Genomic DNA, 27,655 nt, shown 5'->3' with positions numbered 1-27,655 from the left:
ATCACATGCACTGTTCTACACCAGCACTTCTGTAAGGGAGTAGAGAGAGCTATCTTCCAATATTTCTTATTCTTTGGAGCAAAGTTTATTTTTTATCATTTGACAACATTTGTTATAATTCCTTTTTATGATTGCTGTTCTTTGTACGTACTTTATTGCAGTCATTGTCTATATTGTTTTTCTAACTTTGTTTGTTATTCTCCTATATGATCTTTTTTTAGTCATTCCTCAATTTTTGGGAATGATGCTATTCGTCTAATGCTATCAGCTCGAGTCTTCATTCTAGTGAGTTTTCCCCAATATCAGTTCTCAGTGACAGTTAATCTGTTTTCGGTGTCATCTATTGAATAATATTCCCAATTTAATTTAATTAGTTGACAGCAATTAGCTTTTGCAAAAGGTTATTTACTGGAAAAAATAGCAAAAACAAAAGGTCAAAGACCCTAGTGTCAAGGCTACTGTCCTCTCCACCACCTTTTCCCCAGGGCAAAGTGAACTCAAACTTAATGTAGCTGCTACAAAGCATTTATCCTATCAAGCTGACTTCTGAATGCAGCATAGCTGATATGAATGAGTCTTTCTTCTGTGACTGCTTCAGTTTCTGGTAGACTAACTGCAATGAGAGTTTGATCATTAGGGTTCTGCGGGTGCCTTACCTGTCTCAGGCGCTAGAAAATTCTGGTATGGATTTTTGAGACATCGAAAGGCCCCATGCCAATGCAAAGACAACTACAAGAAACAACTCCATCTCAGATTCAAGGTTACCTAAGAGGTTTTGCTCTCATTGGCTTCATGACAGCTCTCTGAACTGCCTCTATCACCCTGAAGTCCCTCTTCACTCAAAAGCAGCTGAGGAAAAAAGAGGAATTACTTCCATGGGAATCTTTTATATATATACACACTCACTTCTGGTTTGGCAGCTAATTGAAAAATCTTTTCCTAATCGAGCAGCAAACAGATGGGAAATAGTGATGGAGTACAGCACATGCTCTGAGTCTGGGAGCAAAGCCCTTCCATTATGCATGCTTCAAAGCAGTTTTACCCAGCATCCATGTAAGAGATTACAGAGGGCAAAACAAGGTACAGGTCCAAAGAATGGAAGTCCCATTGGACAGACATCCCTCCCTTCATTACATGTGCACTGGAGAGATACCTTTTTGAAGAAAAAAAGCCTTTAATGAAGCATATTGCCATACTGGATTAAATGCTTGTTAACAGTCAATAAAAAATAAGCATAGATCTTGCTTTTCTTCACCTCTTGGCTACATGTGTAATTGAAGAAGATGGTGCCTGTTGTTGAATATTCCTTGCAAAGGCTATTTATTTAGTTCTTGTCTTTTCATCAAGGATGCTCTTGATTCCTGTTGTAAATTATTCTCATGACTTTGCAGGGATGAGAAGTGGGAATATGGTTCAATAGTTACTGACATGCCTTCTTTTGGTAATAGAACTAGAATCTGTGATTTCTCTCCCAATTTATCCATATCTTCTCCCTCTTTCAGACATCTTCAGATTCAATACCACAATGCAATCAAAAGTTGTATCACCTCCAACAGGGACCTATTCATCCCTGCACTTGATCTGGCCCAGCTGCTCTTATATTTTCTTTCATGCCATTTCTACTTTCTCATGCAATATATGAGGGCCTATAATGTCATAAAACTAATGCATTGGCTTCACTATCTTTACACATGAGGAATGTTAATCTTGCAGGGAGATTAATGTTGAATTAGTGGGGGAATAAAGGAAAGCCCCAATGCAATGAAGTAAGAAAGCCTATTGCAAAGAAGACTTGTACTATCTGACTACTTCTACTCCTCAACAGTAGTGAAAATGAAGAGGAAGAGACTGCTGAAAGACATATTACAGAGATGAAATTAACAGAACTTGGTAACTGATTGAATATGAGAAACAAGAATAAAATACAACAATTTTCTAACAGGAAACCAAGTTAAACAGCAATTTTAGAAGATAAACTCTAAGTCAGTTAAACACCTCAGAAGAGCAATTTATTCTCCTCTTACTGTCATCTAAGCCACTGCCAATATGGCTTCCAATCTCAGCATTCAATTGAAATTGCCATATCAAATGACTTCTTAATCCTTGTCCTCTGTTGAAGACTGTTGAGAGAGCTCTGTTGAGCACTTTTCTCCTGCATACTTTCTTCTTTTGGGGTTTTCATAACTGCTCTTAGTCTTATTTATTTGACCATTGTTTCTCAATGCCCTTTGCTGGATTATTGAGCCTACTAACTGGGTGGCCTTCAAGGCTCTGTCCTGGACCCTCTTCTAATTTTTCCCTAGACTCTCACTAGATGATCTTATTATTGGCTCTCCTGGGCTCAGTTATCATCTGGATGCAAATGATTCCTAGATCTAATTATCTAACTTTAGTGTCTCTTAACCTCTAGTCTCATATCACTTAACTATCTCCTGGACTTTTTTAATTGGATGTTCTGATGACACCCCAAACTCGATAAGTCCTAAACAGAAGTCATCTTTCTCCTCAAACTCACTCCTATTCTCAATTTATTTTCAAGGGTACTGCCATCCTTTTCTGGTCACCCAACTTCTCAATTTCAGTGTCATCCTTAAGTCCTCACCTTTGATCACCCCATATAACCAATCAGTTGTCAAATCTTGTCATTTCTTTTGCCACAAAATTTTCAGATTTACCCCATTCTCATCACTCAATACAGCTGCTACCCTATTTTAGGCCCTCATCACCTCTTTTCTGAACTATTTTTACTATTATTTGAATTATTATTACTTCCTAGTCTCTCTGCCTCAATTTTCTCCCTATTGCAATCCATCCTCCACTCAGCTCCCAAACTGAATCTCCCAATGCACAGATTTAACCATGTCCATCCCCTACTCCACACACTCTGGTGGCTTCCCATTATCTCAAGATCAAATGTAAACTCCTCTGTTTTGCATAAATGAAAAGAATTGAAATTCACTCCAGTCCACCTCTCAATTCTCCTGAATTGTTGTGGTGAAAGAGACTGAAGGGACTATTCAACTCTGTCTTTTGAATTGTGGATGACCCATGGATCCCTTCATCTTAAATCATCTACTTGAGTCCAGTAGGTCTACATTAAGAGAAAGTAGAAATCTCACAGGAGAGAAATGAGACTTGATTCCAATGTGTGTACTCCAAAGCTAAATACAAATTAAGGATCTTTATTTTTTATTATTCTGCCTATTTGCTTTCATGAAAAATTAAATCATCTATTTTAGCTAACTGGGAATGTAAGTGGTCCATGAGTTTCAGTTTTCTTGGATTCCACAAAGAGTCACTAAGGTATAGATGAATTCCACTCCGAAGCTTTGGACCAGTACCTGACACACTTTCCTGGCCCAAGTGTAGTCTTGAAAGTACTTATATTTCCCTTCTGCCGTTTTTTTCTCCTCTAGTGTTATAGTTGGGGTAGGGGGAAGGGAAGCACTGGTTATGGAATTATGACTTGTATTCAGATATTGCCTCTAAAGTTTACTATGTGATCTTGGACAAGACAAACTCCCTGTGCCTCAGTTTTCTCATATGTAAAATAAAGGAGTTGGACTGGATGGCTTTGGAGTTCCAACTATCTATGGTCTTTACTCCCCAGCCTTCTCTCACCACAAAGCAAACCTGTAAAAACCTGCTCTCAGGTCTTTCAGAGTCAAGTGTAAATGTCTAACAAATTCTCTCTGCATATTTTGCATATGAATCATTGGTAGGGTCTTCAGCTAAAGGGTTGGAGATCTGATTGTTAAACGTCAATCAATGAGAGTGCAAAAGGCATATAAGGACTCTGCATATTATTCTACTTTGAAGGTGGCCTTTGGAAACAGTTTACCTGAAATTAAAAATATCAGTACTATTAATATTAAAGGACCAAAACCAGCACACACTAAACACGATGGAGGCATGTAGCCATTAAGGAACTGGTAAATTGTCTTGCTTCCCAACTGCAGATCAAATTTTGTGAAATCTAAATGAATTATCCAAGAGCTTTCATGCTCCTGGGACTAAGTATGCTCCAGGGATTGAGCATCATGGTCTTTAGTCATGTCCCTAAAGGATGGTGATTCAAGGGTTAGAACTAGAGATCTTCAAAGGAGCATGACTGGGGCTAAAGGGGTACAGCCACTGAGAATAAGGATCAACACCAGGATTAGCAGCAGTATGGTACAGTGGAAGGCATACTGGATTATGGGTCAAAGGTCTTGGGTTCATTTCCATAATCTTTCAAAAGGACCTTTTCAATTCTAGGTCTCTGATCCTATTATACAATCTTATGATCCTATGATCCCAGAGTTAGAACCAGGTGAGTTGTAGCTAATTTGCTAATTGGCCTACAGCAATATGTTCCCCTTTTCTGTGACTCAGTTTCTGTTTTAAATAAAAGGATTGCACTGGGTGATCTTGAAAGTTCCTTCTGGCTCTGAACCAGAAGATCAGGTTCAAAGGTAACCTAGAAATGGGTGTGCTGGCTTTATCCCAATTTAAAAATGGTTCCTTGTACTTTGGCTTTCCCCCTTTATTTGAAAAACTATGCAACTATGCATACAGTGTCTGTGTCTGGGAGAAAACATAGGATGGGTCTTATAGCTCAGCTTCCCTAGTTGTCATCAGCTCTTGACAACTCTGCAACTGATTTGTACCTGTCTTAATGGTGCTTACCATCTTTCTTATCATACTTGGGGCCCCAGTCTCTTTAAGCCCCATCATCCCCTGTATTTAGTACTGTTTAATTTTTTTATTGAACATGTAGCAAGAGCAGGCACAATTTTTCATAGGTTAATAGGAAAGAGGGATCCTTGAATGTGTTATCTCTGATAGCGTCTTCCCTTCTGCTTTCCCCTATTTCCTTCTTCCCCTCCCCTCTCCTTTCCCCAATGAACAGGGAAGGACTGCAGCAGAAAGATGGCTACCAGATCAATAAGAGGGATAGTCACTGGACTTGGATGAGGGGGCTAGTTTTTACTTGTATACTCAAACAGTTGCAAGAACCAGCATTACCCTCTCTTACCTCCAACATCCCAAGAATTTCCCATTATTAAGTCCCTGGCCCTCTCTCCTTCCTTCAGATCTAAACACAGACATAAAACTGTCAAGGAAAATGCTCCCTTGGGATTCCTGGACAGTGTAATTCCTTCTCCAAACCTTTCTCAAGTGGGATCTTGCTGGCACTCAGACAAAAGTTGGGATGGTGTTGCCATTCGAGGGGCCAGTAGACTCACTCATAGCAGTAATGCTGGAGATATTCAATGGGCAGCGGCTGCAAAGATGCAGCCTCTGGTCAGCTTCAGCAAATCTAGGAAAGGCATCTCCTCCAAAGAGTTACATTTCTACAACAATAGCTGAAGCCTAGCCAGACAGCTGTCAGGATGTGAAAAGCAGACCTAGTGGTGTCAGTAGTGTAGTTTTATGTCTGGGGGAGTAACTATTGGTGGAGTTATCTACAGTTTGCGACATTTGAAAAAGAAAATAAAGATTTCATTTGATTCTATATACAGTGTTGGAACCCTAGGAAGAGATATCTCAGGCCTGGGGAAGAGAAAAGGATATAATGGTTGGAAAACAGCTGCTGGGGTCCAGCATCCATTCATTAAAACATCTGTTTAGCACTTGATTCTTGAAAAGCACTGACACAAAGAGGAAAAAGAGTCTCTTACCCTTGAAGAGTTTACAATCTAATTAGCTTTTCCTTCCTGCTGGCTATGTTCGTGAGTCACAGCCTGGTCCAGTAGCCAGCCCTCTCCCCCCAACCCCAGTCACACTAAAGTTTTGGGGTGGTCATCCTCCTTTGTTCTGCTCTAAAGTCGTTGGCAACAACTGGTACGTTGACTCCAAGGCAAACCAGTTTGGGAGTAGGGGGTATTTCCAATGAAGCCAAAACCCATATGATACCCTAAGCCCTTAGATACTCTTCTCCCATCCCAGAAATAGTGTTGGAGGGATAGCCCCATTGCTCCCACCCCTTGCATCCAAACAATTTTTGTCACTGTGAAGGCAGCACTGGAGAATCTTCCTCTGTAGACCAACAGCACAATGGAAGAAGGCAGGAGATGAGGAAGCCATGAGAGTGTAGGGGAGAGAAAGCATCGCACTTAGTGTCAGAAAACCTGGGTTCATCTCTCAGCTCTGCTTCTTAGCTGCTTGCACTTAAGTAAGTCACTTTACCTCTGAGCCTCAGTTTTGCCATCTGTGAAATGGACACTGTTTGCACTACCTACCGCACAGATTTGTCCTGAGAAAAGTGCTCTGCATACCTTAAATCGACATGGAAAGGATGGTTATTATGATGAGAAGCAAAGTATTTTTAAATCATGGGAAAGGATCTAAGGCAGGGTGTGGCATTCATAGAAAATTATCTCCCGCTGGCTTTTGCTTTCACTTATTTGCTCCTAATTCAGTAGAGAGAAGGCAATAAGCCCCACACTGAGGCACACCCCTAAATCTAGAACTTAATGCAACTCTGTGCAATTGAAATTAACCCCCCATCCTTTCTAAATCACACATTAGTGCACTGTAAGGCAATCTTCCCAGAAATAAACCACTCTGTGCTGTGATTTGGGGATAGGTTACTAAGGAGAAAGGAGATGTTAGGGAGTTGGAGGGAGCACACAGGTCATCAAGGGAGTAGATGATTGGAGTGCAGCCAATTAAACATAAAACTCTAAGCTTGGAAATCTTGTACTGTACCTTGAAGTCAAAAAGAAAGGGAGCAATCATATTAAGACAAATGGAGGAAAACAAATCAATTACAGAAAGACAGTCTCCTGCACAGTCTGGGAACAGGTGAGGTGAAGGATCTGTGAGTATATCCTTCCTTCCTAGAACTGCACAGGAGGAAGGATGCTCTGATTCCAGAAAATAGCCCTAGGATGTGGAAGGACAAACTTGATAGAAGCGCCCCTTTAGAGGCTCTGAATTCCTTGATGCTCTAGATTTGGCAGCTAGGTGGGGCCCTGAATAAAGCCCAAGAGTCAAGAATATGTACTGCCTTTATGTATGGCCTGAGTTCAAATCCAGTCTCAAGCAATGAATAGCTCCATAACCCTGAGCAAGTAATTTATTTCCTGCCTCAGTTTCCTCAGTTGTAAAATAGGGGTTATAATAGCACCTACTTCAAAGAGTGCTATATAAATGCTTATTCCCTTCTTTTCCCTTCTCCCTTTCTGGGACAGCAAAGTAGAGTGAGTGGAAAGACCACTGGTCGGGGAGTCAGGAGATCCAGGTTTCTTGTCCTGTTGGACCCTCAGCAGACACATGACCTTGGTCATTATTTCACCTCTTTGAGAACGTTGTTTCTTTATCAGCCTGATGAGGATGATCAAATGACAAAACTACAAAATACTAGACACTTTTTTTTTTTGGTTTGGACTTAAGATTTCATTAGTGTGAGTAAACCCCCTCAGGTCAAAACTCCCTCCTGTAATGCCAATCCCTCACCTTGCCCAAGACCCTGGGGTCCCACTACTGGTATGGGTTGGAGGTCCCTCTGACTCAAAGGCAAGCCCTTTATCCACTCTATCATGTCACCTCTAATACAAACACAGGGTAATGGATTTTATTACTCTTAATGGTGCTAATAATTCACTCTTCTCTACAAGCAATCTCCTGACCTCCATAGAAATCCAGTCTCCTGAAAGGAACCCATCTGCCTGGTCATACAAGTCCTAAGCAGTCACCCACTGCCAGCTCTTGTGCCCATTTTGTGTTGTTCAGTCATATCTGACTCTTTATGACCTCACTTGGGGATTTTCTTGGCAAAGATACTGGAGTGGTGTGCCATTTCCTTCTCCAGCCCATTTTATAGATGAGAAAACTGAGGCAAACAGTGGTAAGTGACTTGCCCAGGGTCACACAGTTAATAAGCGTCTGAGGCCAGATTTGAACACAGGGAGATGTGCCTTCCTGACTCCAGGGCCACTCTATCCATTTGCCACCTAGCTACCCTTTATGCCCATTAGAAATAAGCAAAAGTGAAACATAGGCACATCATCTTATAAATTAACCCCTTGTGAATTTGTTTAGAGTGAGTCAATCATCCAAAGCCTTGATTTCCCCAGGACACACTGAAAGAGTCAAGTTTCTGAACCTTCAAATATGTGGACTCAACCCAGAACTTCTACTGACCCCACACAAGGGGAAACCAATTCATGAAGTCCAGCCTGAAAGTTACCATCCATACCAGAAAATCCTAGAAGCCATCTAGGCCAGTTAACGAAAACATGGCATTGATAAAGACAGCATGGGTTGGAGTTCTTTAAAGATTGATTAGCTTTGCTAGATACCTGACCATCTTGCCATGTATGCTGTTGATCACTTGGGGGACCAGGTAAAGATCGTCAGTATATGATGGCTCAGCAAAATTCACTCTCATTATGAAGAAAGTCACCCCAAAGTATGTGCCCGCCATGATGACATTGGTAGCAGCATCTCCAGATATGTATGATGCTCAAAAAAAAAAAAGTCCCATAAATCTTTACATACTGCCTTCCTTCAAAATGCTCTAAGGATTTAATAGAGGTAGTTGCCATCTTCTCCAATCTCCCCATATTCTGCCGTATGATAAGACACTGGCTCTTCTCTAAAGTCTCCACCCTCAGACTACTCCCAGCCTACAAGGTGAGGGTGTTATGCCCACCTGCAAGCCTATTTATTGACTTAGAGGAACAGATTTTGGCCACTCATCTCTGCCCCTATCCATGGTACCTCAAGGAAAGAGCATCAAAATCATCTCCTCAACTGCAGGTAGAATTTGGTCTTTGTGAAGTGAATTCCTGGCATTCCTGACTTAGGATATGAGTGGAAGTGAGGTAGTGGGTATCATCAGTGGTGCAAGGAATGAACTTCCTACAGAAAAATTCTGACCAAAGTCAGTCCTGCCTACCTAGTCTTCTAGGTAGCTTCCTTGCTGGAAGATGGGGAGCCCCTGGATGGTGCCCGATCTTGCCCACCACTACGATCCCTCCCTATAATCTTGCTGGTTTTGGGAGGCCTTGGATCAAGCCGGGCAGGTGTGGCTATCACCAGAAGTTCCCTCTTAGGCATCTGCAGGCTCTTTGGTCTTTGAAAGAGCAGTTGTAAGGCAGCACCCTCCACAGATTTCTTCTCTATGCAACTTTGGCTCTTGCAGCCACAGCGCTGGGGGGCAAATTCTGGAAAGACAAAAAATAGCATCATCCTCAAACTGTGGCACTGGAGTAGGTGCAATCTGACACAAGTTCGTAGAAGAATAGGATCCAGTGTTGGGAAGGCCCCTAATCCAAGGATTCTTAAATTAAAACTTTAGCATTAAATTTTTTAAAAATAATTTTGTTCAGGGTAATTGGTTTCCACTATAAACTTATGGATTTTATTTTATGCATTTAAAAAACATTCTCCTGAGAAGGGGTCCATAGGCTTTACCAGATTGTCACAGGGGTCCACAACATAAAAAGATGGGGAACCCTTTTAGACCAACCCTCTTACTTTACAAAGAAAGATGTTTAACCCTACAGAAGGCCACAAAGTTGGTAAATGCTTGATCAGGGCTCCAGACTCAGGTCCTCCAACTCCCCTTGCCTAGTCACCCATGCAGAGGAGATCTCTTGCCTCTAAAAAATCATGATCTCAAATAGCCTCAAGTTCAAAAGGTATCAGAGATTTCAGGATTTGAAACTACCATGGATGCTACTTTCAGGAAGCCTCAGGCCACATTCTCACTTTCACACCTGCGGTTCATTCCTTGACTATAGCCAGAATAAGTTCAGCTGGTTGGGCCCTGGACAGAGGTCAACTTGGAGTCATCCATAGGGGCACCTTGAAAATATGATTCCATTCTTAACTATTTGGTCTCCCTACCCAGGGAAACTGGTAGCTTCCTCAGAACCCACAGGGCCCTTTCCTCTTGGGAGATGCAATAAGCCTCTATAACCAGGCTAACTCACTTTTTTGTTTGTTCTGCAACAGCTTTGGGTTGAAATTGGTTGGGAAGGAGAATTGTGCCCCCAGGGAAATCCCGTTAGTCAGCTTGGTCTCGAGGAACTGCTTCTTGTTGCCCTCAGGGCTGAAGAGGCTCAAGTTTTGTGGCAGGTCACACCACAGACCCTGAGGCTTGGTGGAAAAGGACGCTTTCTCTAGGTAGGAGCTGTGGGCAAACTTCTGTGACCTGTAGAAGACGTCGAGGGGACTGTCTAGCTCCAAGTGGATGCAATGAGTTGATGTGGGTCTGGAGGATGTGCTCAGAGTTGGTAATGGCTCTGGGGGCTGTAGGGGATAGTCACTGGTTTCCACCAAAGCAAAAAGCTGAAAGAAAAGGAGGGCAAAACTCAGTTAGGGAAAAGCCCCAACAGCCTCTCCCTATGAGTCCTTGGTAGGAGCAGAACTATGAAAAATTGGTTTAATGGGTGATAAGGACTTAGAAGAATTTTCTAACCATGGGTTAGGGTGCATTAGAACACACTGACTATGGTTACAGGGACTCTTTCTAGTGAAGGTCTTTTTTTTTCCTGGAGGTATTTAAATAACTGCCCTCACTGGCCTGGGTAGGATCCTACCTAATACAAGTATTATTATGATAGAGATAACAGCTAGCATTTATCTCAGTTGAACCTTATAACAACCCTGTGAGGTAGGTGCTATTATTACCCCCATTTTGAAGATGGGGAAACCGAAGCAGAGAGAGTTTAAAGTGACTTGCCCAAGTTCATGCAGCAAGTATAATTTTGATCACACCAGTTACCCACCAAGTAAGGCAGGTTTTGAACTCGGGTCTTCCGGACTCCAAGTCGAGTGATCTATCCAAACACCTAGCCGCCTCAACAAGGACAAGGAGGTGGATAAGTCACTTCCAAGTCTAAGACCCTAATCCTACCCACCCATTGCTTACAAGCATGATAGTTATCATTAAAGATTTGCGACACACTTTATAATTACTATCTCCTTTAATCCTCACAACCACTTAGGGTCTTTGGTGCTACTCTTATCCCCATTTTATAGTGAGAACACAGAGACTGAGACAGATTAAAATAACTTGTCCAGGGCAGCACAGCTAGCAAGCAGCTGGGGCAGAATTCAAACTCAGATCTCCCTGGCACCAAATCCAGTATTCCATCTACTGCACCACCTATCTGTTGGATTAGGTATCTCACCTAGTGTGCCATTCCATTCCCTGAGTTTTAAAACTAAGGAGGGAGAATTTTGCAAAAGAGGAAGCATTGGCTCAGAAAACATTGATTCAAATCCCACCTCTGATGCATATTATCTGTGGGACCTTGGGCAAATGTCACCCTCCCTGGGCCTCAGTTTCTTCAACTGTAAGATGAGGCTGAACCAGATGGTCTCTGAGGTCTCTTCCATCTCTAGATATCTAGATATTTATATCCTATAAAAATAGGATAGATTTAGGATACTATAAAACTAACACCTGAAGCAGTTAAGTGACTATCACAACATCACACACATAAGATGTAATGAAACCAGAGTCCAGGGCACTTGACCATTGGTCCAGGAGTCTCCCCCCTTGTCTTGGCCTCTAGGAGCTTCAGCATTTGGATATAAGATCATATATAGAACTGGAAGGGACTATAGGGGCCATCTACATCTTAACTTCCTCCTGAGGTCCAGAGAGATTAAATCACTTGGCCAGGCGCACCCAGGCAGAGGTATAAGGAGTCATTTTTGTACCTAGAACAAATGGCAGAAAAGGTGGAAGGAGAGATATACTTGGGGTGTGGATGCCAGGGGGAGAAAGCCTTTCCTGGGATGGTACCATCCCACCCTGGATAAAACCCTAATGGTCCTGTGCCAGTTAAGGATCTGCATAGAGATGGTAGCAGAACCAGGATTTGAAGGTCCTGAAACTCTAAATATTAACAATTATTACTATTACACAGAGCTTCAGGGTTTGCAAAGCATTTTATAATGTCATTTTCTCCTCACAACAACTTTAGAAGGTTAAGTTATTACTATTATTATCTCCATCTACAGGTGAAGAAACTGAGACAGAGGTTAAGTGGCTTATGCAAGGTCACTGACACAGTAAGTGGCTGAGGCTACACCTGAAGTCATCCTGACTCCAGCATTCTCTTCACTGCCCCAACTAGCTACCCCCAGCACCCTTCTACTATATAGCACCATTGCTTTCCATCCCAGAAACGCTCGAGAACATGCTCACATCAGAAAATGACTTGGATCCTTCAATATTTGCAGAGATGGGTTTCCAGAGCTCCTGCTTTTCTGTGCTGGTGAGAAGTGTCTTTCTGAGGTCTGGTACAGAGCTGTAGTGACATACACCAGCTTTCTCTGGAAAGATGGCATTGGCCTCTTGCTTGGGGGTCTCCTCATAGGAGTTGAAGTGTTCTATGCATTTCATAGACTCATTTTCATTTTTCTTTGGCTTCAACTTTGACTTTGGAACCAAGATGGATGTACAGGGCAGCAACATGGAGGAAGTGGAGAGCTGGGAAGGAGCAAACCAAATATATGCATGGTACTTGGTGAATCCACCTCTTATCCCTGTTAGAGTCATTTGAATAGGAGGGTGTTGAGGTCATGGGGTGCTGGGAGGGAAGGGCCCATTATAAAAGCCTGTTTCATTCCTTACCATCCCTAGGGTTTTGAGATAGTAGGCAAAATAAAAAAATGAGCTGGGTTTTTGCACTCACGTACAAAGGGGGAGTTGTAATGTACAAGGGGAATGATAAGGTGGGATTTGGCAGGGAAGCTCAAGACTTAGGTGAAACAAGGCAAGACTAGGCTGGAGGAAAAGTGCCATGCTTTTTTCCAGATGGGAGCCAAAAGAAACAGCAGAAGACAGTCATCCCTAAGTTATGTCCTTCAGAAAATCACCAGAGTCCCTTGAAATTTCCACATCTCAGAAGTTTTGCCCAGTTGTCTGGTAGCGGGATATCTGGTAGCTGGGTCTAATAGAGAGAAATCATCCTCTCCTAGAGGGGGAACTAGGAGTGGGGGGTAAACATAGTGTTGGAACCACCCCCTCCCACACCCCCCATGACTTTTTTTGTTTTGGAGAGGTGGGTAGAAGCACAGTCCTGTGGCCTTTCTAGATACCTTATTGAAGGCAGAAAGGAAGGGGTACAAGATAGGACCTGCGCAGCATTCTTTACTGTTTAGCCAGCAGAAGTCTAGAAAGGACAAGGGGGAACCCTGTGCCTCTCCATCCACCCCTCCACTCCCATTGCCGTTCCCAGCCCTCTTCTCAGCCCAACACTTTCAGCGTGCTTGAGCACTGGCTCGTGGTCTTCTTGATCAGCCCCTCCACCCCCAAAGGCAGGGCAGGGAGGTGTAGTGGACATTTCCGATTTTCCCGACCATCAGCAATTACTTGTCTGGCGCTGTATATGGGAGCCTTTTGTTTTGTCTCCTTTGGGAGAGAGACTCTGGTCCCATCGCCTGCTGATTCACCCTGAAGTTCATTCTTCTTTTCCTTAGGACAGAAGGCTTTCTTCTCCTGCTTCAGCCGTAATTCCTGGATCTGCTGCCTGGTCAATTCAATTCAATTCAACAAATTTGTTACAACACTAACAGAGCACTGTGCTAGCTGCTGGGGAAAATACAAAGTTTAGATAAGACAAGGGGACCTGCCCTCATAAAACTGATAGTCTAGGAAAGGATAAGACACTAACACACATAGCCACAGGAAACAATAATTCATTCTCAGTACCAGAGCCATAACTAGGAGTTCTGACACCTGGATTAAATTCAGTTTTGGGGGTGGAGGGCAAGATAGGAGGACCCAGGAGAGACAATCCAATTGTACCTGCAGTCATACCCAGAGGGGGAACAGCCTATCCTCACCCCTCCTTCTCCCTTGACCTCTGCTAGTCCTTGATCCCATCTGTCTTTACAGACACTGCTTCAGGGACACACGTGAGACACAGAGGAGATAGGATCTGGACAAATATAGGAAAGAAGCACCCCACAGCCACCATGGTGTCAGCCTGGGACTGCCAAGGGGAGGTTACTCCTGACTAGGTGGGTTGAAGTGCTGGGGGAAAAAGGGAAGGTAGGAGGAATGACCATGCTACAAGGGCCAATAATTACATAGGTTATATCATGGGGGAGGAGGGGAGAAAATACTTGAGTTGTACTTTAAAGGGTAAGAAGCTAAGAGGAAAAGGGAGTCCAGAACAAATATAAGGAACAGTGCAAAAAAAAAAAGCACAGGGATAGAGAAGTATAGGGAATGCTCAGGAGACAGAAAATAGTCTGGAATGTAAAGTGGATGGAGATGTGTGTTGTAAAAGAAAATAAGTCTGGAAAGGCAGGATGTCACTACATAAGATCAAAGATGGCCTTGAATATGAGGCAAAGGATTTTTATCTTACTTGATGAGATATTATTTGATGAGAGATGCTTTGAGTGGAGGGGTGACATGACCAGATGTATACATAAAGAGCCAATCTGGAAACAATATGAAGAATGGATTGGTGGCCATCATCCTCCCATTCACCCAGGTTCTCAATCTTTAAATCAGACTTGACTCACTGGCTTCCTTCAAGTCACAGCTAAAATTCTACCTTCCACAGCAATCTCTTCCCAATCATCCTTAATTCAAATGACTTTCCTTTGTTAATTATTTCTGAAATACGGCTTATTTGTACATATCTGTTTGCTTGTTGTCTCAGCTTATGAGCTCCTCGAGGACAGGGGCTGTCTTTTGCCTTTCTTTGTATCTCCAGTGCTTAGCACAGTGCCAGGAAGAGACTCTTCCCTTTTACTCATTCCATATATCCAAACAATTGCTAAAACTTGAAGTCTTCCACAATAGCACCTTATGCTTCTGTGCCCATTCTCCTGCCCACACAAGCCCTTATCACACTGTATTTCATGAGAGGTGGGAGGGGCATATAATAGGTACAAGGTTACATAAATACAAAGCAGAGGTCAAAAAAGGACTTGTGATAATCTTAGTGCCTTCCTTCTGTGGATTATCTCCAGTTTATCCTATATGTGTGTGTGTGTGTGTATGTATATATGTATATATATATATAATATATATGTACATGTATATATAGCTTATTTGTACATAGTTCTTTGAATGTTATCTCCCCCATTGGTCTTCTCAGCTCCCAGACAGTCAGGACTACTTGGGGGCCTTTCTTTGTATCAATATTGCTTAGCACAATATCTGGCCCAGAGCAGGGGTTTAATAAAAGCTTACTGACTTGACTTAGGAACTCTCAAGTGATGAAGTTCCCTCTACCAAGGCAGGGAGGTTTCTTCTTTGGAATTTACAATCTTAAAAGTTACCTATAAAATCAAGAGGTTCCATGACTTGCTCAGGGTGACACAGCCAGCATGTATCAAGGGACAGTTCTGAACCAAGATCTTCTTGGCTCCTTGGCCTGCTCTCTATCCATTATGCCAGGATCACCTCTAAATAATCAGAGTTATCATTCCAAAAATTTTCCATCTATTATCTCACTTGATTCTCACAACAACCCTGTGAGACAGGTGCTACTGTTATCCCCATTTTACAGATGAGGAAAGTGAGGCCAAGACAAACAAGGTGACTTGCCTACACAGATCACACAGCTCTAAGTGGCCAAGGCTGGATTTGAACCTGGGTCTTCCTAACTTCAAGTCCGGCATTCTGTCCACTATGCCACCTAGCTGCAAAAGTAATACAAAATATTAAAAAATTTAAAAGGAAGAGAATATTAACAATTTGGGGGGCAGGGTAAGGAAGATGGACAGGAATCAGGAAAGGCAAGGGTCCCTCTACTTCCAGTTCTCTCTCCAGTTTTTCCTCCACACAGCTGCCAAGTTGATATTCCTATAATAAAAATCTGACCATGCCACACCTCCATCTCTCCATCCTCTACTCCAAAAGGCTGAAAGTCTTTCCATTGCCTCCAAGATAAAGTACAAAATCAGAATTTTTGGAATGTTAAGCCCTTCACGATCTGACTTTCACCTACCTTTCCAGTCTCATTAGGCATTACTCCCCTTCACATAAGTCTGTTGCAGTCAAACTGGCCACGTCGTCCAGCAGGTCATTCCCCCTGGATCGTCCTCCCTCCTTGCCTCTACCTCAGGGGAACTCTGGCTTCTTTCAAAGCACCTCCTAGAGAAGACTTTCCCTGATTTTCCCAGTTGTCAAGTTCTCACCCTTTCCAGGTTACTTCGAATTACTTCCAAATTATCTGGTACTTCTTTGCACCTCTAGTAGAGGGTAAGCTGCTTGAAGGCAGGTACTTTTGTTTTTGTGTTTGTATCTGAACATTTTTATTTAATGAACATCGGTTGAACTGAATCAGAGAAGTTCTCTTAGGAGGTTATTAACTATACAAGACAAGTTGGGACAAGGGAAGGAATTAGTGATAGTGACAGTGGTAAAAGACAGGAGGGAAAGAGATGAGCCCTTGTAGAGTTGGATTCCACCAGACTCAGTAACTGACTGGATAGGAAATGTGAAGGAGAGGGAAAAAAATCCCTGAGTTGATAGACTGCCCTTTGACTGAATCCAAACCTCACAGAGCAAATCCAGATTCAGTCAAAGCATCCTACTTGAGGACCTAGAGGGCTACATGTAGCCTTGAGGCAGCAGGTTCTCCACCCCTGAAATAGAACATAGAAATAGCCTAAGTTGATGCAACTGACAGAAATACTGAAACTGGAGGGGAGGACAGATGTAGGAAGAAAAATAATGAAGCTCTGTTATAGTCATTTCGAATTTGAGGTACTGGGGGACCATTCAAGTAGAAATGTCCTAGAGAAATGTCTCATGCTTCTCAAATCCAGCTAAGAATATCCTGAGTAGCTTGAGATTTGAGTGGCCATCAGTCAACAGGTTTACTATGTGCTAAGCAAGGGGATGCAAAGAAAGGCAATAGGACAATCTCTGCCATCAGGGAGCTTCTATTCTAACAAGGGAGGTGACATGCCAATCATTATATATACACAAGACACATATACATGAAGCAAATGAAAGGTAATCTCATAAGGAAAACAGAGGAAGATCAGGAAAGGCCTCCTCTAAAAGCAAGGGTTAGAGCTGAATCTAAAAGAAGCCAGAGAAGCTAGTTGGAGCTCAGAAAAGAGCTGAGGGCAAGAGGTACCAATCTGGGAGGCATCTGCATTGAAGTAGGAGTTGAATCCATGGAAATGGACGCAGTTACTAAAGAAAAAGAGGATGGGAGAGGAGAGGAGAAGAAATGAGAGAGAAGGGAAAAGATAGGGAGGAGAAGAGGGAAAAAAAAGAAAAGTGGACAAAGGATAGACCCTTGGGGAACAACATTACAAAGGCATATGGAAGAAAATAAGGCATGGTTAGAAAACTAAGAAAATGGAAGAGTTTGGTATCTATGAGGTTGAACAAGAAGGGGTATTTGGAAGAAATACATGGTCAACAAGGGTAAAAGCTACAAAGAAGTCTGGGAGGAAAGGGCCTGAAAAAAGTTCACTGGATTTGGTGATCACTGGAGATGTGATCAAGAAAGCGGTGTCAAGAAATGAAGTTAGGGTGGGGTATGGAGTGGAAAGGACTGAGAAAGGGGGAGAGTTTGGAGAGGTATGGGATGGTAGCTGGATAAAGTAGAGTAGATGAATTAAGAAGAGGCTTTTTGATTTAGAATTGAGGAGATGAGGATGTTGATAAGTATATATGAGGAGTCAATGAAAAGAGGAAGATTGAAAGACATATGGACAAACCTCTCAGCCTCTCAGTGACCCTCACAATTAACTCTCTAAATTTCAGAACAGTTGCTAATCATTTTAACAAAAGAAATTTCCCCACCATGAGCTTCCTACATCAGTAAAATCATAGCTATGAACTCAAAAACCAAAAAGAGGAAGAGGAAGAGGAGAATTCTCAACTATGGGAGTAGATGGAAGATAATGAAACCAAGGGTACAGAGAGAAGGATTGTTCTGACAAGAAACAGGGTTATTAGAGGTTATTTCCTCCTGTGACCAAAAGGAAAATGGTGGATGATGATGCTAAAACTATTGAGTACTAAAGGAGAGAAGTGAAGAAACCCTTGTTAATAATAATAGATAATGACAACTGAGGTTGGGGGGGTGACAACTAGTAGGGGTGGGGAGCACCTTGGCCCAGGGGTCCTCCCACTCAAGATGGGGTTTTTATCTAAACAGGGGGAAGGGAAACCTGGTTTTCTACAAGTTTTCACCCCTCTTTTCCCAGAGCAGCCCCATCCTCAACAGCTGATTCTAAGGTAATCAGTATTGAAACCTAGAAATCTAATAGCAGGAAACAGGAGTTATTCATTGTCCCCACAACCCCCTCATTCTCAACTTCAGATCACATACACACATAATTTCTAATTCTAGGAATAATATCTCTGGGGGAAGACAGGAAACGGGAAACCATTCCCTTCTGCCAAGCTCATACCCCAGTATGGTTACTCTAGAATGCAAGCTAGGAAGACTGGGCCTCTTTTTCCAAGCTGCTTCACATCCCATACCTTTCTGGTCCCTTGATTATGAGGAAGATAATTGTGGGGAATCCAGAGGACAAAGATGTCCAGTAGCAGACACTCCTGTCTGTTCCTAAGAAAATACATTGATCCAGAACCAGGTCTGCAATGTTGTCCATCTGGGTTAAATGAGTGTCCACAAACAAGAACCCACCTATTTGACAACTTGAAACTTTATACTTTTCAGTCTTTCTGAGAGGCCTATGGGATAAGGGGATAAATATTCTTCTAGCAACTATGGTCAAGCCAGGCCGTCTAAGGCCAAGGAATAATTTATGGTGATGGCACACATTGGTGAAACTCCTAGAGTCAAACCCCGCTGCCTTGCCCACCCTCTGAAGGCCCTGGCTTTCCTTTTCATACCGGGTGTGCACTTCCCGGGCTCTGGAGGCCACCGTATTTTGAAAGAGTGAATTGCTGTGATGAAAATATTTCTGATACTTTTCAGACCCAAACTCAGGATAAATCCTCCGGAAGCCGCCACTTTTTTCCTTCTCATAATGTTCTATTTTCTCCAGCCATGCAGTCTGATAATTCTTTAATTCCTCAACCCTGCAAGAAGCAGAGATAGGGGATTGCAACAATTTTTCTTGGAATGGGAGTTGGGGTGCAGTCATCTCGTCCAGTTCTCCCACCTCCAAGCCAGACCTCACTTTTGACCCCTCCTTGATCAGAATTGCCAATGGACACGTTCTCTCGGATGTACCAAGAGAGAAATAGCTTAAAGTGTTTCAAATCTTCCTTGGTTTAGTTCTAATGAGATAGGGAATCATCCCCCTCCAAAAGAGGAACAATCTCCTCAAGAAAAGGTTTGTGTTTTCCTGAATTCAAGGGACTCTCTCCCAGGAGGCTGACATGCTTTTATGGACACAATATTCTTCTTCCTCAGTCTCCCTAGAAAGTAAAGGTCAAAAGGAGAGCAATGAAAGAACAGAAATTCAAAAGCCTCAGGTGCTGGACATGGCCCTACATATGACCTTGGACAAGTCCCCAGCCCTCAGCTCCTTCCTTCATCTGTAAATTGAAGGGGGTTGGACAAGAAGATCTTGAAAGTCACTTCTAGCTCTATAACTGTGATTTTTTTTTCTATGTTAGGAGACTTCTTTCAAAGCAGCAAAATCAAGGCCTAATGACATATCCAGTGATGTCACTGAATATGCAGCCAGACCAGAAGCAAAACCTAGGTTTTCTGATTTTTACCAATCCTCCCATTGCCACCCCCAATTCTTTTTTTTCTTTTAGGCAGTCAGGATTAAGTGACTTGCCTAGGGTCACACAGCTAGGAAGTGTCAAATGTCTTGGGCCACATTTGAACTCAGGTTCTCCTGACTCCAGGGCCAGTGCCAGTGTTCTATCCACTGAACCACCACCTGACTGCCCCATCTCCTCCCCCCCATCTCGCCTTCCCCTCAGTCCTCCAAAGGTCTCCCTTTCAAGGAGTTACAAGTAATGCAGTCTGCAATGTGACAATTCAGGGTTTCCCAAGTTTTATCAGTTGGGGACACTGAAAGGCCCCTTCTTCTCCCCAAAGTACATCCCACACCAGTCAGGAATTTTTACTGCAAGATGAAGGAATTGTGACTCCAAAAGACCCTGATTAAAACATCTAAAAATGTTACCTGGGAGGAGTAACGCTAAGACATAAGCACCAATAGGGGTTAATTTATCAAGTTCACTAGACTGCAATTTCAGAGGACAGAAAGGAAAGTATGAGGGAATGTGAACATGACCGACCAAGTTTTAAGCAGAGGGAGTGAGTGGGGCGGGAATGAAAAAATTTAGAGTTTCAATGGCAGCTGCTGTCCAGAACAAGGTCTGTAAGTGGGCAGTTCTGGGACTCCTGGGCACAGAGAAAGGGTGGCAAAGATGCCTAGGGAAACAGGAAGTGAGATTGGGAGGGGAGATCGGGGGAAGGAGCACTGAGGTTTTCTTGCCCTTCCTCATCCTGAGGGCACACCTGGTCTCCCTGGAACGGATATCCTGTAGAAACCTTGCCCTGCGCCTCGCTTCCTCTAGGACTTTCTTCTTGTCACAGGCTCCCAGGTTGATCAGGACGAGGGTGTCATACAGCAGACTGTCTTTGACTTCTTTGTCTAACCGGGAGTCAGTGGAGAAGCTTGGAGAGTGATTAACCTGAGAGGGCAAGACGGTGGCTTGGGGTTTAGGCTTACCAGACCGTAAAAGGGAACAATTACTAGAAGTAGAAATTGATGGGACCCTCTCTGTCCCTTCAAGTAGTCCACCAAGGATTACTCACTTTTTCTTTTTTTTAAAGATTGGGTCCCTGACACCACCACCACCACCACCACATTACCTCAGCTGGAAGTACAAGGGTTAGTCATGGCTCAATTCCACTACTGATAAGCACAGGAGCTTTGACCTTCTGTTTCTGTCCTGGGTGGGTTCATTTATCCTTAGGCACTCTGGTGGATAAGTTCCAGCCTCCTCTTGGGAGCTAGCCATATCAGTGCCAGATTTAGTGCAGACATCCAATGAGCTTCAGTTTTATAGCAGCTCAGAACTCCCAAGCTCAAGAGATTTGGTAGCCTCCACCTTTTCCAGGAGCTGGCATTACAGGTGTGTACAACCACATTGGGCAATAACTCACATTTACACAGTACTTTAAGGCTCATAAAGTACTTGCCCCACAGAGGTAGGTAGCACACACATTGGTTCCATTTTAGAAAAAGAGAAAGTGAGGTTCAGAAAAGTTAACTGACTTGCCCGTGGTCACACAAGCTAGTAAGTGTCAGAACTGAGATTCGGATCCGAGTCTCTCCAAACTCCAAGTCTAGAACTCCTTCCCATTAAACCATCTTCCCTTTCACCAAGAATTATCCTGGGATCTTAGAGGAGGTACGTGAGTTTGGAGTGTGAGAAAAGAATGTGGGTCTGAGCTCGAGGGGAATAAGGAAGAGACAACATTCTCATTTGGGGAGTGGTTTTAACTTCGTTTTACTGTGTCTCAGCGAGTGAAAAAGAGTTGTGGAATGCCCTCTAATTCAACTCACTTTCTCTCCACTTCAGGTACTTTTTGAGGGTGTGTGTATAGAGAGGACGGATTAATAATAACAACCCCATATTAGCATTTATGTAGCACTTACTGTATGCCAGGCACTGCGCCAAGTATTTCGCAAGTATTATTTCAGTTGATCCTCACAATAACTCTGGGAGGTAAGTGCTATTATTATCCCCATTTTACAGATGGGGAAAATGAGGCATGGAGTGGTAAAGTAACTTGGCCAGGGTAATTCAGTCAAAAATTGTCTGGGGGCAAGATTTGAACTCAGATTTTCCTCACTTCAGACCCAGCATTCTAGCCACTATGCCACCTAGGTAGGGGATATGTGTGTGTGTGTGTGCGTGTGTGTGTGTGTGTGTATGTGGGTGTGTGTGGGTGTGTGTGGTGGGTGGAGAGGTCAGGGAGCACACAGAAGGGAAGGGAATAAGGAAGAGAACCACTTCAATTTTCATTCCCCTCTTCTCCCATCTCAAGTCAACCCTAGAGTGACCTGAGAGGAAAGTTGCTGTATCTGACACTAGTTGGGGGTGATCCATCTACCCCCCTCAAAAAAAGCAGCAGGACCAAGTATTTTTTTAAAAATCATATAATATTTAAAAAGTAACAGGACTATTTTCAAAAGAATATCAAATAAAGGACTATGGGAAAGAAGAGATCAGCTATGAAAACAGGAAAGGAGATAAAACAGTTTTATCTTTTTTTGCCTGTCTTTGCCTGATCTAGGACTCTGCTACTTATAGCCTTAATCAAGAATATCCCTTCCCCAGGAGCCTCCTTTGTGCCAAGAGGTGCAGTTGTCTCCGGGTCTCCGGTATTTTCACAAGCCAGGAACTGGGTGTGAATTTCCAGGTCAGGGAGGACTTCAGAAATTCTCTAATTCCCTGAAGTCTATCCCCCTCTGCTGGTCACTCCCCAGTCAAGCTGGTTTGGTACTGAAGGATAAGGGAGAATAGCCCAAGTGAAAAAGAGACAAAACCCCGGGGATGCTGACGGCCTGAAGAAAAACAGGGCAAGGAACACATCTGCCCCCTGTCCATCTCTTAGCTAGGGGCTGATTTAAAATCTGCTGAATAGGATTACCTCCAGAAGCCAGGGTTTAAGTTTTCTGTCCAGCAGAATATCAAAGCCCAGAATTTCAAAGCAGGCACTATTCATGATGTGGTTAGGAAAGCAAGTATGATAGTTGTGTTTAATTATAGGGTGAGCAGTAATCAAAGTCTTGATAATTATATCTTCAATATCTCGCCACATCTTCACCGTGTCACAGCCAAGTTTATCCATGTGGGCATTGAAGGTGGAGAGCTTCCTATAAAAAGAAATTATGTTAAAATGTTAAAAAGGGAGAGAGGCCAACCTTCTGGTCCCCTAAGATTTTCTCAGTGCTGTGTGGAGATCAAAAGGTGTTGGAAACTGAAAAACAAAAGCACTCCAGGAGAAGAGACATTTCTGAGCCCTGGTTCTGGAGGGGCATGCCTACTCTCCCTACCAAGTCAGGGAGGCTGAGGCTGGTGAATTGCTGGAGTTCAGGAGGTCTAAGCTATCATAGTCACTCTTAGTCTGGCACCAATATGGCGAACCCCGGAATGTGCGTGTATGGGGGTGCAGCAGAGTGCCTAGAGAGGGGCAAAACAGCCCAGGTCAGAAAACTATGAGCACCTCTGCAACTGCAGCTTGGGGGAGATGGAGAGAGCCAGTCTCTCCCTACCCCCACTTCACCCCACCCCCCTGCAAAAAAAATTCATTGGAATCTTCAGGATTTAGATTTAAAGTAGGAAGGGACCTAAAGTGTCTAGTCTAATCCCCTCTTCTTATCAATGATGAACCTAAGATGTAATTTACCCAAGGTTAATATAGGTAATGAGGGACAGAACCATTATTTGAACCCAGATCTCCTCTGGTTTCAAATCCAGTGCTCTTTCCATTTTATTATACTGCCAAGTGGCTACTCTGAGAACAATGCTGTAGAAGACTGAGCTGCAGAAACTAGAGATGTGGCCAGGGCACATATCAGGGAATCAAGGGACAGAGAAGTCCTTGACCCAGACATCACAGTTCAGAATGAAAAGTCACAAAATAAAATTATAGAAATGATGTTGGTTTGGAGGGGAAGGAGGTGAATGTGCTGAGATGTCCATTCCCCTGTGATTATTCCTTCTTCCTCAAATTAACAATTGAGCTAAAAAAGAAGTTAGAGTTCTAGTGGCAATAACAAAAGTAAGTTAAAACTACTCTAATAATGAAGGCTCAGGGAATAGTATGTTGATTAATTTTAAGATTACTCAGACAGATAAAGGCAGCTTTTATTACTCTTTACAAAGCAATCCCTGGGTTTCCACAAAGGGGTATTAAAATCTAAAAGCAAGCAAGCAAAGAAAAAAAGCACTTAAAAACATCAGAAACAATTGTCTAAAAGCCCCTGGCAGTAAAAGCAGGTACTTAATTTCATCCAGAAATCCTTAGGCTATCATTCAGAGCTAAATGATTCTTATTTAACAGACAATTCTTAATAAAAAATTAATTATTTGATTTCCAATCCCCTCAACAGATAAGTAGCAGCAAACTAGAAATGGGTTGGGGGAAGGTGGCTACAGGTAGGCCCACTGAGAGAAGTGAAATTGACAGCTGATATTCTGTCAGATCAAATGTGAGTTTTAAAGAGCTTTGTAAGTTTTAAAGAGCTATATAAGTGCTATTGGTATATTATTACTGATAGTGACCAAGAAACAGAAAAACTAAAAAAGTCACAACTTACCTATGCTGTATACTAAGAAGACTATAATAATCAACATTTTTAATACTGACCTCTAGACACTGGGAAAGGGGTAAATTTTGTTCAGTACCCTCCGATCTCTCCTCCCTTTCACAGTCAAATTCCTCTCTTCTAAACCCTCTACAATCTGGTTTCCTACTTTAAAATGTTCCCTAGGAGGTAGCTGGGTAGTCCAAGAGGTAAGGGATTGTTAAACTTGAGTCAGGAAGATCTAGGTTCAAAGCCTATTTTAGGCACTGACTAGCTGTGTGACTCCAGACAAATCACTTAACCTCCCTGTCTCAGTTTCCTCAGCTGTAACAGGAGAGGATTGGACATAATGTAATATGATTAAGTGCAAATGAAGCAGTCAGTATCTGAGCCTGATGAATGTCAAGGGCAAAGAGGGAAGGGAAAAAAGGGAAAGGAGAAAGGGAAGAAAAGAAGGGAGGAAAGGAGAAGAGAAAGAAGAAACAATAAGGGACTTTTAGACAGGGACTGTCTTAAAATCCCTTGTATCCCCTAAGGTACCTAGACAAGCTCTGGGCACATATTAAGCATTTGGTAAGTGTTTGTTGAAGTGAATTGGAAAAAAACACACACATAAGGAGGAAGGAATGAAAGGAGGGGAAGTAAAGAAGAGAAGAGGAAGAAGGGCGAAAAGAGGTAGCACACTGGACTTTTGAGTAAGTCTGACACTTATAGCTGTGCAAAAAATAAAGGGATTGAACTCAATAGCTTCCAAGGTTTCTTTCAGCTCTAAAAATCTATGATCCCACGATCCTAAGGTTAAGGTAAAATGGCTCACATAAAAGTAAGAATGAGGCAATCTGTAGGAAAGGAAAAACATCTATAGAACAAGGATGAAAGGAAGTGGAAGACCAGAAAGGAGAAAAGAATGACAAGAGAAAAGAAGAGGGGGAAAGGAGGGAGAAGAAGGGAGTTAGAAATTAAGGCACATTTATGGATTGTCTACACTGAGCACAGCACTTTGCTAGGAACTGCTGGGGATAAAATAAAATGAGAAATGGTCCTTGAACTATATAAACATAGTATAGACACTTTACAAATATTATCTAATTTGATCCTCACAAAAACCCTATGAGGTAGGCACTGTTATTATCCCCATTTTATAGTTCAGGAAACTAAGATAGACTGAGGTTAAGTAATTTGCCCAGGTTCCCACAGCTAGAAAGTGTCTGAGGCTGAATTTGAACTCAGAAATTCCTGACTCCAGGCCCAGTGCTATAACCACTGCACCACCTACCTGCCCTGGTGCCTAACATAGTATGTGCTTTAAAAATGCTTAATGAATTGAATTAAACTCATTTACAGAGACTATATATAAAAAGGAGAACAGAATATCGAGAACAGAATATCAAGAACAGAATTCAAGGTGAGTGAAAGAGAAGAAAGAGAAAGAGAAAAAAGAGGAGGGAGTTTAGAAGGAAGGCTGCTTTGGTTATGGGGAAAAGAACAGTATTAGGTTGCCCTCTCTACAGCCACCTCCCTACATCCTCACCTGAGTCTTGGGCCACTTCAGATTCTCTCTACTATTATTATTAGAGTTTCAGCTTCTCCCTCCCTCTCATAATGAAGCCCCAGGGAGATCAGACACCCGAGGGAGAGCTGATCACAGGATCACAGATTTAGAGCTGGAAAAGATCTTAAAGCTTATTTAGCTCAAATCCCCTCCTTTTACATAGGATAAAAATGAAGCCCAGAGAGGATAATTGATCTGAGCCACCCTGCTAATAAACTGCAGAAATCACATTTGAAACCAGGCCCTCTGACTTCCAATTCAGTACCCACCCTACCCCACCCCCGCTTTTATTTCCATTTTAACCACAAGTATTTATTGATGAATGGGAGAGTAGAATTTTAATGGAACCATAAGGCACAACCATGGATTCAAACCATGACTGTACAGCTAAAGGGAGAGAAATTCTTTTTTTTTCTTTAAGAATTTCACACATGTCACGAAGCTGCTTAAAAGGACCCCTCTAAGGGACCACATCTGACGACTTCTTCCTTTTATACAACTCCTACATTACATTACACCATCTGTCCAGTGAGGCAGGCTCATACCCTCAGAAGGAACTTACACCTACTCTGTCCACCCTGGCCCACTTCCCTCACCCAGCTTTTCAGCTTGTACTCCCATTCAGAATGGGTGCACCAGTGCATCTTCCCAAATGAAAATAAGGAAGCAAGAAATGAGGCAGGAAAAGGTCCCCGACCAGGGTACAAAAATGAACCAGCTCATGGAACAGTTCACATGGGATAGCCATATCACTCAGGGACATCTCACCTAGACCAGCTTGGGGAGATAAACTGCTCTGGCTCTTTGAAAAGGCTACAAAAACCCACTTCAAAATGCACTACAGCATTAGACCCTTTGTTTCTAAAGAATCAGCTTTTATGTACATGAGGAGCTGGAAGTTAGTTAACTAGGACTTTGCAATATTCTCAACTCTTTGGACCTACAGCATGAATAGGCAAAGAATTTCAGCATAGTCACCTAGGAACGGGGACTGCATCTGGGAATGTATGGGTATAGAGACCTCCCAAGTCAGGAAACTCCCTCTACCAATGCATACCGGCAGCTTCTTCATAATGTATAGTCTTAGGAACACCAACCTACAGTCTGAGACACAACCTTTGGGCACTGAAAGGGTAATAATAACAATCACAGATGGGCAGCTAAGTGGCACAGTGAATAGAACACTGCGCTTGGGGTCAGGAGGATTCATCTTCATGAGCTCAAATAAAACCTCAGACACTTACTAGCCATGTGACCCTGGGCAAGTTATTTCCCCCTGTTTTTCTCAGTTTCCTGAGCTGGAAAAGGAAATGGCATAACCCCTCCGGTATCTTTGCCAAGCAACCCCAAATGTGACCACAAAGAGTTGTAAGTGACTGAAACAACTGAACAACATGTGCCAGGTACTGTCCTAAGCACTTTGCAAATATTTTCTCATTTGATCTTCACAATACCTTTGGGAGGTAAGTCCCAATTTTACAGTTTATCCCAATTTTACAGTTTACAAACATACACACACACATATATTATATGTATGTATATATGTATATTTACATGCACATATACATCATGTATGTGTGTGTATATGTATATATATATACATATATATATATCCTATCAATCCCTATATTCCATAATGGCTTAGCAATACCGTAGAAAACCACAGGCCAAGGGAAAAGCACCCAGCAGGGTGCTTCTAGTTACCAGGCAATCAATGAATATTTGTTGATTTGGAAAAAAAGGAAGGAAGGAAAAATATGGAAGGAAGGAAAGATGGAAAGAATGAAAGAAGGAAGGGAGAGAGGGAGGAAGGGAAGGAGGGAAGGAAGGAAGGAAGGAAGGAAGGAAGGAAGGAAGGAAGGAAGGAAGGAAGGAAGGGAGAAGAACCAGTTGTAACAAGAA

The 27,655-nt window shown here is 42.7% G+C and overlaps 1 protein-coding gene across 3 annotated transcripts in view; it reads right to left on the bottom strand.

Moving 5' to 3' along the window:
• Positions 1-1,301: 1,301 nt before the first annotated feature.
• TTLL6 (tubulin tyrosine ligase like 6) overlaps positions 1,302-27,655 on the bottom strand; it is a 57,837-nt gene continuing 31,483 nt past the window's right edge. For all 3 annotated transcript variants that reach the window (XM_072646147.1, XM_072646146.1, XM_072646148.1), the window contains 7 exons: positions 22,542-22,767; positions 20,397-20,572; positions 18,803-18,991; positions 13,325-13,481; positions 12,155-12,439; positions 9,927-10,284; positions 1,302-9,155 (listed from right to left, as the gene is read on the bottom strand). In XM_072646147.1, the coding sequence (XP_072502248.1) occupies positions 8,896-9,155; positions 9,927-10,284; positions 12,155-12,439; positions 13,325-13,481; positions 18,803-18,991; positions 20,397-20,572; positions 22,542-22,767 (1,651 nt within the window). In that variant the 3' untranslated portion in view covers positions 1,302-8,895. The remainder of the gene's footprint in view (positions 9,156-9,926; positions 10,285-12,154; positions 12,440-13,324; positions 13,482-18,802; positions 18,992-20,396; positions 20,573-22,541; positions 22,768-27,655) is intronic.

Source organism: Notamacropus eugenii, chromosome 2 (assembly GCF_028372415.1).
Source record: "Notamacropus eugenii isolate mMacEug1 chromosome 2, mMacEug1.pri_v2, whole genome shotgun sequence".
NCBI classification, from domain to species: domain Eukaryota; kingdom Metazoa; phylum Chordata; class Mammalia; order Diprotodontia; family Macropodidae; genus Notamacropus; species Notamacropus eugenii.
Note: the sequence above shows the minus strand (reverse complement) of the source record. Positions and strands in the feature narration are given on the sequence as shown.